General features: G+C 32.4%; 4 protein-coding genes across 10 annotated transcripts; 2 read left to right on the top strand and 2 right to left on the bottom strand.

The window, feature by feature from the left end:
• Positions 1–1396: 1396 nt before the first annotated feature.
• Positions 1397–5154, bottom strand: LOC122632820 (peptide methionine sulfoxide reductase). Of its 4 annotated transcripts, none has more exons than XM_043820040.1 (5): positions 4638–5154; positions 2861–3021; positions 2657–2777; positions 2437–2573; positions 1397–2324 (listed from the first exon to the last, which is right to left on the bottom strand). In XM_043820040.1, the coding sequence occupies exons 1-5, from the start codon at positions 4725–4727 to the stop codon at positions 2087–2089; spliced, it is 747 nt and encodes a 248-aa protein (XP_043675975.1). In that variant the 5' UTR covers positions 4728–5154; the 3' UTR covers positions 1397–2086. The 4 variants fall into 4 exon arrangements, with proteins under 4 accessions (XP_043675975.1, XP_043675977.1, XP_043675976.1 ...); XM_043820042.1 differs by lacking the exon at positions 4638–5154 and adding an exon at positions 3910–4338 and having other exon boundaries at positions 2861–3058; XM_043820041.1 differs by lacking the exon at positions 4638–5154 and adding an exon at positions 3910–4334.
• Positions 5155–5951: 797 nt separating this feature from the next.
• LOC122632818 (elongator complex protein 6) lies at positions 5952–7218 on the top strand. Its single transcript, XM_043820037.1, has 2 exons — positions 5952–6111; positions 6220–7218. Exon 2 carries the CDS (start codon positions 6340–6342, stop codon positions 7198–7200), a length of 861 nt encoding a protein of 286 aa, XP_043675972.1. The 5' UTR covers positions 5952–6111; positions 6220–6339; the 3' UTR covers positions 7201–7218.
• LOC122632826 lies at positions 7147–8523 on the top strand. Of its 2 annotated transcripts, XM_043820054.1 has the most exons (5): positions 7147–7275; positions 7373–7536; positions 7614–7833; positions 8077–8250; positions 8381–8523. In XM_043820054.1, the coding sequence occupies exons 2-5, from the start codon at positions 7394–7396 to the stop codon at positions 8438–8440; spliced, it is 597 nt and encodes a 198-aa protein (XP_043675989.1). In that variant the 5' UTR covers positions 7147–7275; positions 7373–7393; the 3' UTR covers positions 8441–8523. The 2 variants fall into 2 exon arrangements, with proteins under 2 accessions (XP_043675989.1, XP_043675988.1); XM_043820053.1 differs by lacking the exon at positions 7147–7275 and having other exon boundaries at positions 7352–7536.
• LOC122632803 (kinesin-like protein KIF19) lies at positions 7878–15538 on the bottom strand. 3 transcript variants are annotated; one of them, XM_043820001.1, is made up of 15 exons: positions 14704–15538; positions 13915–14016; positions 13256–13327; positions 13072–13167; positions 12801–13004; positions 12569–12718; positions 12141–12356; positions 11570–12045; positions 11321–11496; positions 11048–11214; positions 10733–10946; positions 10476–10671; positions 9756–9902; positions 9474–9595; positions 7878–9176 (listed from the first exon to the last, which is right to left on the bottom strand). In XM_043820001.1, the coding sequence occupies exons 2-14, from the start codon at positions 14014–14016 to the stop codon at positions 9475–9477; spliced, it is 2337 nt and encodes a 778-aa protein (XP_043675936.1). In that variant the 5' UTR covers positions 14704–15538; the 3' UTR covers positions 7878–9176; position 9474. The 3 variants fall into 3 exon arrangements, with proteins under 3 accessions (XP_043675936.1, XP_043675935.1, XP_043675937.1); XM_043820000.1 differs by having other exon boundaries at positions 13915–15538; XM_043820002.1 differs by lacking the exon at positions 9756–9902 and having other exon boundaries at positions 13915–15538.
• Positions 15539–15654: the final 116 nt, after the last annotated feature.

The following is a 15654-nucleotide window of genomic DNA, read 5'->3' as shown; positions in this document are numbered from 1 at the left end:
ATAACATATATGTTAAATGTCTATCTATAAACTAAAGACATCTATTTTTTTAAAAAGATGTGTTATGATATATTCATTAGATAATTATATTATATCCAAAGTAACAATATATAAGGATGTGATTAGCAAAATGAAGAAATTTTCTATGACATTTAAATAGAATGATATATTGGTATTCTTTAAAAATACCTTATAAATGACAAGATATCTGCTGTAAAAAATATATATGTATATAAAATATAATAATTTTTATTTTACCATATTATTAGAACACAATTGGAATTTTTTCTTTGAGTTGTTACTTCAAATCTCATATGCCAAATACAATTGATGAAAAAAAAAAGCCTATACTATAAATAATAAATTATATCTTCCTATATAATCAGTATCAATGTGTTCAGAGAAAATAATAGTTCTTAATATTCTTGCAATAACAATAATTTTTTTAGACTTTTATGTGTAATATTCAAGTTGTGATGCCACAGTGACAACTCACGTATATCTTAACTGCCCTAACTGATTATCTTAATTAAAATTCAATATAGATTTTATTCAAAATTATAAAACACTATTAATATGCATATTCATTGAAGCAAATCTAGTACTACAATTTTCACAAAAAAAAAAACGATGTTCTTTAGATAATCATTTTTATAAACAAATGCAGATATCTTCCTAAATTTTATGGAAAGTTTCAAATAAACTAATAAAATATATATTATCTGTAGGCAAGCATTAAAATGTAAGACCATTATTATGTCTTGCATAACGTAACTTGTCTATATATCACGACAATATATATCAAAAATTATTAAGTAGAAAAAAGAAATAAATACTGTATAATATATGTAAATGTATCACTATATGCACTTTACCGATATTAAATAATTAGATGATATAGAACGTGTTTTTTTATCATATATCAATACAATGCATAATACTCGGAAAACATTTTATTTATTTATCAAGATTTTATTTATGAAGATTTTCTTTATTAGAATTATTGCAGGAAATAAGATAATTATTACACGTTTTCGTATAATTAGATAATATTGTCTTAGTAAAAAACAATTACGCTTTTTTTGTCTGTAAAAAGCACAATATAGTGTAAAATGTATAACATATAAGATTATAATGTATGTTATTATGAAATACTTACTAAACATTCTGAAATGGTGCTCATCATATAAAATAAAATGATTGTATATAATAATTATTAGGTATTAAAATTGTATATAAATATAACGATCAATTACTTAAGCAAAATTGAAAAATATTTTTGTTTTTTATAATAATATTCATCTCTTATATTATTTCACTTTATATTTTTATATTTTATTATGCTATTTCATTCAAAAATAGTGTGATCTAGGGGTTTTATCATTATACTCAAATATTAAAAACAATATAATATATATTTAATTTGATTATCATTACAACTTAGGTTTTTATATGACAAAAATTCTATGAAATATAAATGTTTATAATGTAATAACCACTTTAAAATATATTTTCATTTTCTCTGTAAAGATACTTTTACAAATATACTACCTATACTCTATTGTACAGGTACTTTTCTCAACTGGTTCAAACTTATATTATAATATATTCGCGATATTTAAAAATTGCTTCTGCATAAGTAATATCTTTACAAATTATAGCATACAAGTACACTATTATATATATAAAATCTCCATGATGATACTCTTTTTTATTCTTATACTCTCAATAGAAATATGGATAATACTGTGAATGTAAAATAGCTAAAAATATGAAATGTCATCATATATGAAAAAAGGTGTTTGTAGTATGCATAAAACTATTGCATTTAACTTTAACTAACTATATCTTACAACATGATATAAAAACAGAAAAAAAATATGATTTGCTATAATACTATTATTTAGATTTTATAATAAATACTTCACATTTAATTTCAGCAGAAGTAAGATTTTGTATCTATGAATCAATTTATACCAAAGTTTTATAAATTAAACTAAATTAAGCAACAAATTTCCTTGTAGTAAGGAACTAATTTCGTCAGTCTACATTTTTTCAGTAGAATTCATTTCATTTGTATAATAAACTAACAATATAGACCAGTTCCTTGATTTTTAATAAGATATTTTTTTATATACTGTGCAGCTTTGTCACTAAGTCCGAAATTTGGTAAATCTTTTTCAAGTTGCTCTAATGATCCAACTCCTGCTATATATCCATTCAATTTAGCTGCTAAAGGAGAAGTACGTAATATCTCACCTGTTGTAAGACCGGTAGTTTCAACCAACCATGGATGGTTTTGAAGACGATACTTTTGATGATAACTAAAAATCAAAATAAATTGAAATTCAATTAATTACATCTATTACAAGTATTTATCACTAAAAATAAAATTATTACAATTGACTTTTATTATCAAGTTCGCATATAACTTACTCTTCTGCTGGATAAAATTTCTCAAATGGTTTGATCTCGGTGACAAATGTTTCTCCACGTTCGCTTTGTTTCTGATCTTTTGATTTTTCAGCTATCATCTTTTGTTCTTCATCGTGATATAAAATTAATGACATATACTGTAAATTTCAAGATGTTTTTGAAAAACATTTAGAAAAACATCTAATACAAAATTAAAATTTGATCAGAGAAAGCCAATTACCTGTCGCTTAATTTTTGTAATTAAACTATATTCATGGTTATTCCAAAATATACTAAGTAATTGCGCGTATGATACAACATCTGGATCAAATTCAATATCAATGACTTCTGTATGGTCTCCTCTGTAATAAAACCAAAAATAATATTGGTAATCATACCAAGCGATCAATTATAAAATTGAATGAAACTGAAAAGAATATATTACATGTTTTTATATGTTGGTGTCTCCTTAGTACCACCAGAATAACCTACACAAGTCCTTATAACACCGGGTAATGCTCCAAAGAGAGAATCACCAGCCCAGAAACATCCCATACCAAAAGTGGCATGCTTTCCTTCAACTTCCTCCAGCTGACCAGGCATTTTCTTTGGCAGACAAAAGTTACATTCGTACACATCAGTGCTGCACATGTAATAGGATATAGAACAGTTACCCAGATAAGAGATCACCGTTCGTGGTAAAGAAAATAGGAGTATCATCGTTAATGTTAGGTCAATAACATTTAATTTATTCATTTCGTTTAGTTTTGTTTCCTTGCTTTTTTTTTTTTTTTGTTATATATACACTTTAAAAATTAAGAAAGAAAGAAAAAATTCAATATAAAAGAATACTCGTAAAGATAATTCAAGTTCAAGGAACGCGATACACGTGGGAACGAACGCGTCCACGTGTCAAAATAAGTGCTGACTACTGGTACACACAGAATGCGCGTGATCTGGTCAAGGCTAATCGATGATATCTGCCACGAGAAAGAATTTCATTTAATAAGGATTCTCAAAAATTTACTTAAAGATTCGTCATTAAAAAAAAATTTCATTCACAATTAAAAAAAGATTTCTTGTCATTAACAGGCGTATAATAATGTTTAGCGAATAATTTTTATTGTTCCAATATGTCTATGATCGAATCGTGTGAAAGCACCTTAACGTTTCAAATCGTAAACCATCAAATAGAATTTGAGAACCATCGAATTTAAATTTGCTTGATCATCTTAATATCATTCGTTCGTATACAATTTTTTTATAACATATTTCATATTGAATCATCTAATCTAATAAGCCTGAAAATAGTCGACGTGGTTTACGGTAACGTTCGGTGTTAAATTTTATTTCGTTTAGTGCGCGAAAAATTGAAAATATTATCTCTATATATACTTGTATTAATAATGAAAAATATCAATGAAGAAATATATCAACGAAGGTTGTACCTATGTTACATAAAATCGTACGTAAGATCAAATATTGTAAATTTACCTTTTTTGTTTATAGAACAAGTTAGATTTGCACAATCTAAACGAGGAGCGTTCGTCCGAGAGTCAAAGGACGAAATCAACTGTAATTCTCGACAAAGTGAAGTCACAAGAATTACTACCGAACGAGTCGAGTTATACTTTTTATCTGTGCTTAAGCGTTTAGTCTCCCCACCACAAAGTTCGTCTTCCCCCATTTTTCGCAGATCGTCTTTCAATAACTCTTCCTCGCGTTCACGCATTGTTTTTTCGCAACTTTCGTTTCTTTTGTTGAACATATCTTTTTTATTCTCTTTTTATATTTTTTCTTATAATAAAAGATAGTTATAGATTTTTGAACTGACACTTCGTCCGAGAATAAAAATTCAAATTTCGTAACAAACTTCACGTGATCATTCGTTTTCGTACATCTTCACACATATATAATTTAACTGACAATTTTTGGTATAACTACAGAAAATATAATATAACAATTATAGACAATATAATATAAAGTTTAAAAACTGTATATATAGTTTAGCTAATTTATAAAGGTAATCCTGTTATCAATATTGTTTTTTTATCTTTCTATTCTTTAACAATTTTTTTTTAACTACGATTGTCCTCAAATGTACAACAGCCAATTACACGAGCTAAATATAAACCAATCGTAGCAATTGATATTTATGTAGAACAAGTTCGACAATCGAATTTATGCAAACTAAAGGAAAGCGAGGGATAAGTACAACTTACCTTAACATTTACGTTGAAAAAGCGAATTTGCGAAGGTCCACCAATTTTCGTTGTCTTTTTACAAGTCTTTAAAATAACCCGCGATGCCATTGTCGAATATTTTTAATTTTTCTAAACAATTACGTTTCGTAAAAAAAAAGGTCAAGATGTATGATTGTTTTCTTGAAAAATTTCCTGTTTCTATGTAAATCACGTAATCTTTCTTTATACAATTAAAAAATATTGTACATAATAATTTTAGTTAAAAATCTTTTACAGATCACTGTAAAAATGCTAAGAGGTTACGTGTAATTCGATCAACCCTAAATACTTTCACTGTTTCACACTACTCAAGGTAAGAACTCGGCGCATGCACCGAAAATATAAACTCACATGCGTAAAAAGTATCGAGTGTGGTTAAGTATATCACCCTTCGACACATATGTATACTCTTTCCAAATTAGCACGCGGATTGTAATACATTTGTATATTATATTGTAGACTCTGCCATTTTATTAATAAAAAAGTTATATTACCAATTTCTGAAAAGAATACGATAGACGGATTAATTAATTGGATAATAAAGATTTTAGAATAATTCGTTGGTGTCACAAACGATTATATAAGATTGCGTTAAAAGTAAAAATACGCGGGAATTTATACGATTTTCAAATCTAATTTTATCAAACCGTGTTGTAAATCGAATTTTTGATATCAGATTGTAACGAAAAACGGCAATAGATATTTACATTTTATTGTTTTAACGTTTCAACAGCCAAGATTTAAAAAAAGTACTAGAGTTCGATTCACGTGGAAAGCTTTTAATTTGACTGATAGATAGATCGATGATTGCCACATTACGGTCACTTTATATTTCTTTCAATATCGCAGTAACAACAATTGACGATTTATGAAGTTTAATAATCTACCGATGAGTTGCATCAGAAGAAGCAAGTGGTACAAGTTTGATTAAATAAAATTGCAGGACACTGACTGATGTAATCTTTCTTCTGACAATACTAAGCCTCTGACTAGCATGCTCTTACACATTTAAAGCAGTTCTATCGTTGATATTGTTATCACCATATTCATTTCCCGTTTATTTGAGATGCTGAGTAATCAAAATTTTTTTCGCATCTTTATCAAACCATTAAGATGTCAAAATGTTTAATTTTTTTTTTAATGTTATTTTGTCGTATCATTTAACATGTAAGTTAAAATCTTGCCATTGTCTTGCAACGATATTTTGTATCTAATACGTATATATAAGATTGTTGCATTACGATATTTCTTTGTCAGAATTCTTTGATCCAGTTTTATTATTTGCAACTCATTGTTTTTTTAATAAGCTTTTTAAAAAACTTATTAATATTTACAAGATTTTTTTTTTTAAATAACACTTAATTTAAACTTATACAGTACGTAATTGTCTTCGTTCAATTGTCACGCTTTTGAGGTTAGAAATATTACGGATACTTATGTTTGTGTGACTAAGGTACGTGCACGATCTTTATTAGTCCTGTTATAATATTTTATTCAATGTTTCTTTAATGATGGTACTATATCAATATATGTATATATATATAAATGTTTTTTTTTATAGGCTATAATACAAAATAGTTTTACATGAAAGTACAAGAGTAAGATATCATTGGAAGCGATAGAAATATTATTTGTGAAGCTCTATTTTTATATATGTAATTTTTGTACAACCTATTACAATATGGCAACCTCAATGGATTCCATATGCAATACTATTGGTATTGATAGAGTGGATATGCGTGAAAGAATGGTTTTAATCGAAGAGCAACATGACTGTGATGCAAATTTTTTAGTGAATGCACTTATTTCAAATGCATTAAAGAAAGACTATGGAATTTGTTTTGTACTTTTTCATAATACATTTAGTCATTATCATAATGTAGGTATGAGAATTGGTTATAACCTAATGACATTAAAAGAAAAGGGTAAAGTTGCTCTTGTGGAACCCATGAAAGAATTAATGCATAATATCAATGAAATATGTACGGATACCGACACTATGGATGTTGGTAATAGAATTTTCTCCGATTTATGTATCAAAGTGTCGGATAATAGCAAAGATAACAGATTCGATGGTATGACCGTGGTTGATAACATGTTTAAACTTTTAAGAGATAGCTATGATAAAGTGGCAAGTCAAAACAAAACAGTTTTGATTATCATAGAGGATATTTCTCATCTGTCAGATTTAGGATTAAGTCTTAGAGATTCTATGTACTATGTAAGATATATAAGATCGCTTATGGAATCTCATCCTATGACACAGTTATGTGTTACAGTACATACATACCACAACGATCCGCAAAATTGTATTCTTGATTTCATTTCTAATAACCTTAAATATATGGCAGATCTTGTTCTTATAGCAGAACCATTAGTAACTGGTCATTCTAGTGATGCCTCTGGAAAAGTAACAGTCTGCTGGAATGTAGATTCTATAAGAAGCGAATATCATTGGACAGAAAAAATGACATATTTATATAAATTGCTAGATTGGCATGTAAAAATATTTGCACCTGGTGCAACGACATTTGTGACATAAAAGATTTGCTCATGAAAACATCGATGTATTATATTATTTATATTGGAGTTATCCTTTTATTGTCTTTAAGTTCGGGTATTTATGACAGATAATTTGCATACTTCACATAGCGATATTCAATTTTAATTAATGTCATCCATTTAATGTAAAATTTGTCTATTCCTTCTGAAAGTATCGAAATAATTAGAACAAGATGGGTATGAAGCAGAGCAGATACGAAAGTAGTTCTATTCAAAATTATTATAAATTATCACATGAAGAATATTCGTTAATTAAACAATTATGGAAAGAGATTGAAAGTAAGCCTCAGTATTATGGAAATTTATTTTTTACAAGGTATGTCTCATAATTAATATCTCCAAACTACTACCAATTGAAATGATATATGTTTAAAAATAAAAAAAAATCTTTAGTTTTCTTGGAACCTATCCACAGTATATAAAGTATTATACTTTGAATCAACATATTCCTCTTGGCGTGGACGTACGGCTTTGCGCGAAATTCACACTGATTATGGAGGCCATAGGATATCTTGTAGTAGATGTTTACAGAAATCGAAGGCAATTGGATCGTTTGGTTGGTTACGTCGCTATGGTTCACAAAGATATGCGCTTAGATAAAGAAGACATGACAGTATGTCATTATGGTGACTAATAATAATTATTGCTACATAAGAATGCAATTCAATAGTTTATTACTATGTATTAATATATAATACTATTCACGAAGACATCTTTACAAAATTATTGAGCGCGTTATTAATTTTGTTAATGAATATTCGACTATAATCCGAATAACCATTAATTATTTCATCGTCATTGTCAGTAAATGCGCGTACTCTGTTCGTAAAATTATAAATATTTCTTTTACCTTTAGAATTTCGAAATGAGTTTTTTGCAATATTTGGAACGAACATTTCCAATGTACATGACTGGAAAATGCCAAAAAGCAATGAAATTGTATTTAAATAGTATTATAAATGGAATCGTAAATAAGATGGAAAAGTTTCGTCATTACGACATGACCGACACGGAAATTAGGCCGAAATCGGTAAAATTTGCAAACATTTCTTGATAATAAGCGTACGAATTAATGTCTCTATATACAAATAATATACCTACGTATCATTTTATTTCTATATTACTGCTCAATTTAATTGGCAATCGATTTACTTCGATAGTGTAGTACTTCGGTCGTTGTAAGTTATGTGTCAGCAATTTGGTATTCGGTCAGACCATGACATATTGGAACGACAGAAAAAAGGACTGGGATATGATATTGAACATGTGGAGTGTTGAAAATTCGGCCATGGATCAATGGTTGGATCCCTCAATTAGGAATAACAGCGCGACGGCGCACACTTCGGAAATTGAAGACGAGACAACCGAATTACCTGAATCGAAAGTAGAACATAATAATAACAAGAATACTGTTAAATTTGAAAAAGTAAGAATATCTTCTTGTAACAATCGCCTTATATACTAGAATCATCCTACTCATTTCTAGATTACTATTCATGAAAAATATCATCTTTTATAATTGTTAAGTTAAACGGTCGATCACTAATCATTTCTTAGACAACGAACGACGATAAGAAACAAGAGTTCAACAAAAAAGACGAGCTCGACGACAAATCATGGGAGTATAACCGTTCCACGGAGAGCAAGTATCATAGGGAATCGTTGGAAATGTCTGATCGTAGAGTATCGACACCGTGGGAACAAGCTTATTCGTCGAACATGAACCCTCGGGAAAGATTTCGTGCTTTTAATATCGTCCGTGAGGTCATTGATCCTCAAGACGATCCTAGAATACTTCGTACAAGATTGAGAAGCAGTCGTTTAGTGATCCAGTCTAACGATCGAACCTTCGATGAAGACGACGAAGAGGAGGCGATTGCTGAACACGTGGAACACCGTAAATTTGAAAATACGGCGCGTGAAAGACGTCGAGAGGCTCAAAAATTCAGCTTCGATCTGAAATGAATGATAGGTCAGTGGAATGTTACGAAGCAATATTTAAGATTTAAGCGATATTCAAACATTCATAAAAGAAATGATACGTCCTTTAATATTTTCGATACAATCAATTCAAAGAGTGTCTATCGTCTCGTCGATGATATTCTAAATTCACTTTGACATTTATCGTTATTTAACCGTGTCATACAACTACATTATACTTTCTATATAACTTTACTTCCTTGGGTATGAATCGATTAATTTTGGAATAAAACAAATCGACGAGTTGTCTCATAACAATAATTCATTACTTACTTCAGCTCGGCATTTCTCCTTCGTCCGTCCTTCTTAACGCGTTATATCGAACATTGTTGCCTTGTGAAAATCTTACAGAATCCATGCTATCGTCGCTGGCTATGCGCCGGAGTTTTCTAATCCTTCGCAACAGAAAAATCGAAAGCAATAAATCTCTCTTCTTGTCTCTGTAAATCGATATTGTCAGTATCAAAAAAGCAAAAAGAAAACAATGTTAATTTATAATATTACTTTCAAAGTAAAGAAATCATACGGAGAATATACGGCCCACTATATTCTTACTGATTTCTCGAATTTGAGGATGGAATCGGTGGGAAGAGAACTGCTGGAGAAATTAAAGGCTGTACTACAGGACCCATCACTCTTTCCACATCGGGTGGTTCTTGAATCGGTGGCAAGGGTGATTGATCCCAATCAGAATCTGTAGAACTAATTGCATATACACATAGACACACACGCACGTACAATACGTTGTTATTACCGTACTTCGGTAGTCATTCGTTCTTGAAAATCCTTAAAGAACGTTTAATTGCGTCGCAGTATTAATATCGATGCGCAAAGTATTTCAATATTTCTTTTCGATATATCGTGAGTGAATGTGTAACGTGCCAGATAAACATAAAAACGCGGTAGAAAATCGATGATGCGTTTGTATGTACGAAGGGAAGAAAAGTTTACACAGTTGGAAAGTATTACTTTGTACTTACTATGCGATACGATCGATAACGCATAGAAGAAAAGGGGTCATCGACGAATTTTCTTTATTGTACACTTGTTTTTTTTTTTCAGAATCCATAAAGATACTTCGTCTACTAGCGCAACTTCGGAGTCTCGGTAAAAATACTTTTTATCGGAGCAAACTTTGCTAACATATTTTATGAATAATCATGACTACTTTGCCGCAATAGAATTTCAAGCCGTTCAATAACTACGAGCACGCTATATAAAAAGAACAACCTAATCGATAATATTCATATTATCGGTTCGTGTTATTGCACATACCTGCTTGGTATTCTGCTGTCGTTGTTAAAAGTGTCATAACTCAATCTACTAGATATAGGTGGAAGTTTAGCTCCAAACGCCAGAGATGAGAACGTCAGATCTGCCAGATTACTGTCTACGTACGTAGCAGCTTGGATCTCTTGTTGATAGAGCGCATAAAGATTTTGCAAATCCGGTGGCAGAGTCAGACGTCCGTCTGTGTTCAATGAAAACATCGATATATTGAGATTTGTATTAATCAATTCGTTATAACGTACCTTCCATTATTCGTCTCTGTCTCGTGATTATCTCATCGGAGATTTGTCTTTGTCGATCGTAACGAAGAAGAAGAAGCTCTCGTCTTCGAAGTTCGTGTTGCTTCACGAGTCTCTCGCTTTGAAGCATCATTTTGTCTGCTTCCAATTCGTGGACTCTTAACATCAACGCTAAAAGCTCACGTTCTTCGTCCGAATTTATACGAGATGGGAGTTCCTTCAAGAAAATAATCTTTGTCAGTACTCGTCGTTTTCCAAATTTATATTCTTTTTTCTTTTTCTTTAATCGCGATAACATAAATTTAATACGATACTTACATCTTCTAGTGCGGCACTTCGTTTCCTGCAGGCCTCTAGCTCCTTTTCCGTAGCGGCGCGCATTTCAACATACCTTTCCTGTTCCTTCGAGATCTCTGCTAATTCTGCCCAAGCCTGATGCACCAATGAATCATCTTCGAGATCGGTATCCTCTAGAAGGACATCCTCTACAAACGACATATTTTGAATCTTCGTTTTAAAAGGTATTGATTATTTTTCTTTTTTCTTTCTTCTTCTTCTTTTTTTTTCTCTATAACGAGACATCCCACTTGCCTATGTCATCGACTTCTTCCACTTGATAATCCGTTCCAGGACGACGATTTACCGAATCTCTGCTCGATCCATACACTCTATTGTTCCTCGATTCCCACTGAGAGATCGTCGAATGCTGTTGCTCCGCAGCGATATTTAATCCCAGAAGATGACTGTCCAGTTCCATGAGTTTCCTCCTGTTCATCGATCATTTTTACATAGAACTGTAAGTAATTATTTCTTCTAATGTCGATTTAATGGAAATATTACCTCAAGCGCATTTGTTCTTTAAAAGCGGATACAATTCTCTCTCTCAAAGACCTAAAATCTGAACCATGAACGTCCTGCTCCTTCTCGTCGTATCTATCCGAAGGCCTGTCTTCCTTCATTTTATTACGCAGACGCGATATCTCGCTCTTCAGATCACTGATTATGTCCCGATATTGGGCAACGTGAAGATAACTAACATCAAGAACATTTCTTTCTACCTTGTTCGAAATTTTGTTCGCTCGATCCGCGTAATTCAAGGTGTTTTTACTCTCATCGCGGTGAACGCTCGCCGGTGAAACATGAGCTATCATAACGGTACGACAGTTACCACCGAGAGCATCTTTGAGCAATCTGGTCAATTTGGAGTCACGATAATTCACGAATCTCGCTCCACCGGATAACGCCTTGATGCAGTTGCTCAGTGCCAATAATGATCTGTTAATGTGCGCACCCTCTTGAAGACGTTTACCTTTGTTCTAAACACACGAACGCGATGTTAACTGGATTCGTAAGGATCTCTTAGATAAGAAAACTAATTTGTGATAGAAGGCATTTGAAGCGGCTCCTGCACCTGAGTTTGTTTGGCTCTCTCCGAACCAGCGAGATCTATCATGAAGAGTCTACCCTGCTTCAATTTCGTCCGAAGATGTTGTCCACTCTCTTTAACAGGAGAAGAGGATTGTCTGACTGTGACGCTAAGGAGGGCGTGACTCCTCGAAGAGGTTTCGTTCGCAGCCGTCGGTTCTACCATTCTCGCTTTATTGCCTTTGTGAAGGAGTTGCATGACCTGTCGATGCACGAAACATGCTTACGAATAAATAATTATCTCTCAACGATGATATCGATCGTCGTATCAAGTTACACATTCGAAGAGTTTTACGCGTGCTTAGGTACGAGTGCTTAGGTTCGTTCGAGCGAACGAGATTCGATCTACGGAATAATCCATTAAGGATTGATTCCATTCGTAGGTATAACTTGGGGGAAAATTCCGTGACTTACTTCCTCGGTCGAATTAGTAGACACTTCCGTGAGACCCGAAACTTGAACGTTGCGACCTCGAGAATCCTCACGCAACTCCAAATATCCTGTAGTAGGGTTCAACAGATCGCGGATATTTTCGTTGTATATCTCCACGTAAGACATGGTAACCTGTACATTTAAAAAACGAACTTAAAAAAACTTGTATTTGAATAGAAACAAAACCGTTCGTACGTGGTATCAATGATCCTACAGTAAATTCTACGTTGTTCGGTAGTTGCTGAGTCGTCAGAAAAATGTCGTTCAAAGTTCGAACCATAATCCCTGGATCGGACGATGTCCCGACCATGGTGTGCGTTTTTCCAGCTCCCGTAGCTCCATACGCAAAGACCGTGGCATTGTAGCCATTGAGAACGTCTTGGACCAAATTTTTCGTTGTACCATTGTACACGGCTTCCTGTTTAGTAAACATTTTATTTTAATATTCTTCAGTTCGATTTTTCTTATCGTAAAAACCTTTTTACCTGTGTTGCATCTTCGCCAAAAACAACGTCAAAAAGATATTGTCGTGGAAAAGAACGTTTTAACTTCTCACCGACCACTTCTTCTAGCATGACCATCTGTGTGTTTTTATATTTCGTTAGCTCTCGTTTTGCCTTTTGTATTTCCGTTTTATGTCATGACATTTAATTAGCGTCGATCCCTTACCTTATCGTTGATAGCATGAAGCGTTCTACCACAGGTTTCGCCTGAAGTGAGGGGCCTTATACGTACGGCGACCTAATCAATAACATAATTTATAACTGGTTATTGTCTTATGCATATACATAAGTTCAAAGTATGTACACAAGGTCGTAAGAGAAATGTGGAAATCGCCAAATGAAATCTGTGGAAGCGTAATAACTTGCAAAAAAAAAAAAACGATATAAAATTGTCGATTTCTACATTGTTAACAAATCATTGGACTTATCAGTAATTTGTCAGTGATTTTTCAAAGCGACTCTTTCACTGTCATATGCACAGGATTAAGCGCAACGACCCATGCTTAATTTTTTATTACGTCTTTCTCGTTCGACACATGCGACGTAGCATCTGTCACGCTATTATCAAGCATTTGCTGATGAATCATTTGCTTCCATCATTTCATATTAACTTTTCTTAAATATTTAAGATTATATCAGTTCTAATCGATCGCGAGGTTTAATGTGATGCCAGGAGATAACCACGAGTATGATCGATTTATGTTCTTCGATCGAGTATTCAAAATCGTAGATGTTATATTACAAATGAGGGAAAAAGAAGACTGTTTTTATTCATCGCTTTTAGTATCAGAGATCGGAAAGAAGTATGTGTTAATACTTACGCACCTTTAATTTTTCTTCGATCGCTTTCGATGATCGATCTTTAAAATCACGATGGCCACTGCTACTCGTGCTACTGCTACTTCCACTACTACTGTACTGCGTCATCTTATTAATCTCTCAATTCGTAATACAATGGACAAATTAATAAAGTAATGTTGTACGGTAGTAAGATCGATGAAATCTTTCGGCTCAAGTATCATAGAAGACGTACTTTTTCTGTTCTTTTTACTCTTTTTCTCCTATGGCAGGAATTTTTCCATATTAACAGTTATTTTGTTTCGTTATGATCCTAGAATTTCTTTATCAGTTTGATCGTAAAATGAAATTATTATGCATGTATTAAAATGCAAGACACTTCAAAGCGAATCGCATTTTCTTTTTGAATATTTTCCAAATGATGGTTCTTTGAGATAGAAAAGTAATCATACGCACCACTTTTCCAAGCTTTTTGCTTTAATTTACAAAAGTTCATAAATTTGGAAAATTGTTCGTGACGGAAGTCGTGAAAAATAACGAATGAGTCATGTGAAAAGAATAGAATCTTTTAAATTTGTTTCTTCTCATAGTAGGTTCGAAAGTGTTATTTTTGTACAAGGTTTTTTTTTTCGAGCGGTAAAAGAACGTTTCACTTGAGCATATTTTAACGCACGTTATCGGTTAGAGGTCAGACGGCCGACTGAAGCGCGCACCTGTCCACCCTCTAGAGAAACGTGTGAGCTTACGAGTTACTGCTTACCCTTAAGAATTACGAACTTTCTACTACGTTGAAACTTTTCAAGAAAGAAAGGATACGATTTAAACGTTCTTCCATCGATCACTTGGTAACTTCGAATTATCAAAAGTCGTGTTTTCCATAACTCTTCGATAATCGAAATCATTGTCGAAACACGACTGCATTAAAGAAATTACTTAACGAATAATACCATTAATATTGTACGAAATGAAACGTAGGAAGAAAACATTTTTTTTAGCCACAGTAATTATATTGCTTGGAGATAATAAGAAACGGAGGAGTTTCGTCGAAGAAGCATTAGTTGTCTCAAGATTCGATAATCATAAATCAGGCGCATGATTTGTTTGACATGTTTTCACGTGTCGAGTTACAAATAAACATTACGTTTTAGCATTATGCCAGGACGTTATATGATTCTACGGTCGTTAACCAGTACTTATGGTTGCACTACGCATAATTATGCGGTTTTACTGTTCTTCCGAAGAGACAAAAATAATCAATGCTGAATAAAGTTAAGCATCGAGGTCAGAGCTAGACGGTCAGATACGATCGATCGATATTACGTATGTGGAACATTAGTCGGCATTATGCGACGCGCTTTGAACGAAATGTTTTTAGAGTGAGATCGAATTTTTGACCATGATAATACCATGAATCTACGAACGTGTGACGTCTTAAAGAGAAATAAATGGAGAAAGAGACAGAGAGAGAGAGAGAGAGAGAGAGAGAGAGAGAGAGAGAGAGAGAGAGAGAGAGAGAGCGATCCGTTCACAAGAGCGTTGTTTCACACTGGCAATTTTGTTTTCATAAAATTTCAATATTGCAATTTACGATGTCCTCGTGCGATCTCTCGGATCGTATATTTGATTTATAGTACATACATAAATGTATGCGGTTGACGCGGTTAAATTTTTTAAAATAAATTCATTAGAAAGCTAGAAGAAAAATCTATATACTTATTTATGCGTACGTGTATAAAGGAATAACAAAGAAAAGGGAGGGATAAATAA

Source organism: Vespula pensylvanica, chromosome 11 (genome assembly GCF_014466175.1).
Source record: "Vespula pensylvanica isolate Volc-1 chromosome 11, ASM1446617v1, whole genome shotgun sequence".
Lineage (NCBI taxonomy): Eukaryota > Metazoa > Arthropoda > Insecta > Hymenoptera > Vespidae > Vespula > Vespula pensylvanica.
This window is presented reverse-complemented; position numbering and strand designations above follow the sequence as displayed.

What these genes read in the sequence shown, in the direction of transcription:
- LOC122632820 (XM_043820040.1), bottom strand. Translation starts at nt 4,727, where the DNA reads ATGGCATCGCGGGTTATTTTAAAGACTTGTAAAAAGACAACGAAAATT. An exon ending in ACACCAACATATAAAAACAT is followed by an intron (nt 2,778 to 2,860) that starts GTAATATATTCT and finishes GTTTTATTACAG; the next exon opens with AGGAGACCATACAGAAGTCA. An exon ending in AAATTTTATCCAGCAGAAGA is followed by an intron (nt 2,325 to 2,436) that starts GTAAGTTATATG and finishes TTTGATTTTTAG; the next exon opens with TTATCATCAAAAGTATCGTC.
- LOC122632818 (XM_043820037.1), top strand. Translation starts at nt 6,340, where the DNA reads ATGGCAACCTCAATGGATTCCATATGCAATACTATTGGTATTGATAGA.
- LOC122632826 (XM_043820054.1), top strand. Translation starts at nt 7,394, where the DNA reads ATGGGTATGAAGCAGAGCAGATACGAAAGTAGTTCTATTCAAAATTAT. An exon ending in GGAAATTTATTTTTTACAAG is followed by an intron (nt 7,537 to 7,613) that starts GTATGTCTCATA and finishes AAAAATCTTTAG; the next exon opens with TTTTCTTGGAACCTATCCAC. An exon ending in CGGAAATTAGGCCGAAATCG is followed by an intron (nt 8,251 to 8,380) that starts GTAAAATTTGCA and finishes TTACTTCGATAG; the next exon opens with TGTAGTACTTCGGTCGTTGT.
- LOC122632803 (XM_043820000.1), bottom strand. Translation starts at nt 14,016, where the DNA reads ATGACGCAGTACAGTAGTAGTGGAAGTAGCAGTAGCACGAGTAGCAGT. An exon ending in CTACTAATTCGACCGAGGAA is followed by an intron (nt 12,357 to 12,568) that starts GTAAGTCACGGA and finishes GTGCATCGACAG; the next exon opens with GTCATGCAACTCCTTCACAA. An exon ending in GGAAGAAGTCGATGACATAG is followed by an intron (nt 11,215 to 11,320) that starts GCAAGTGGGATG and finishes TGTCGTTTGTAG; the next exon opens with AGGATGTCCTTCTAGAGGAT.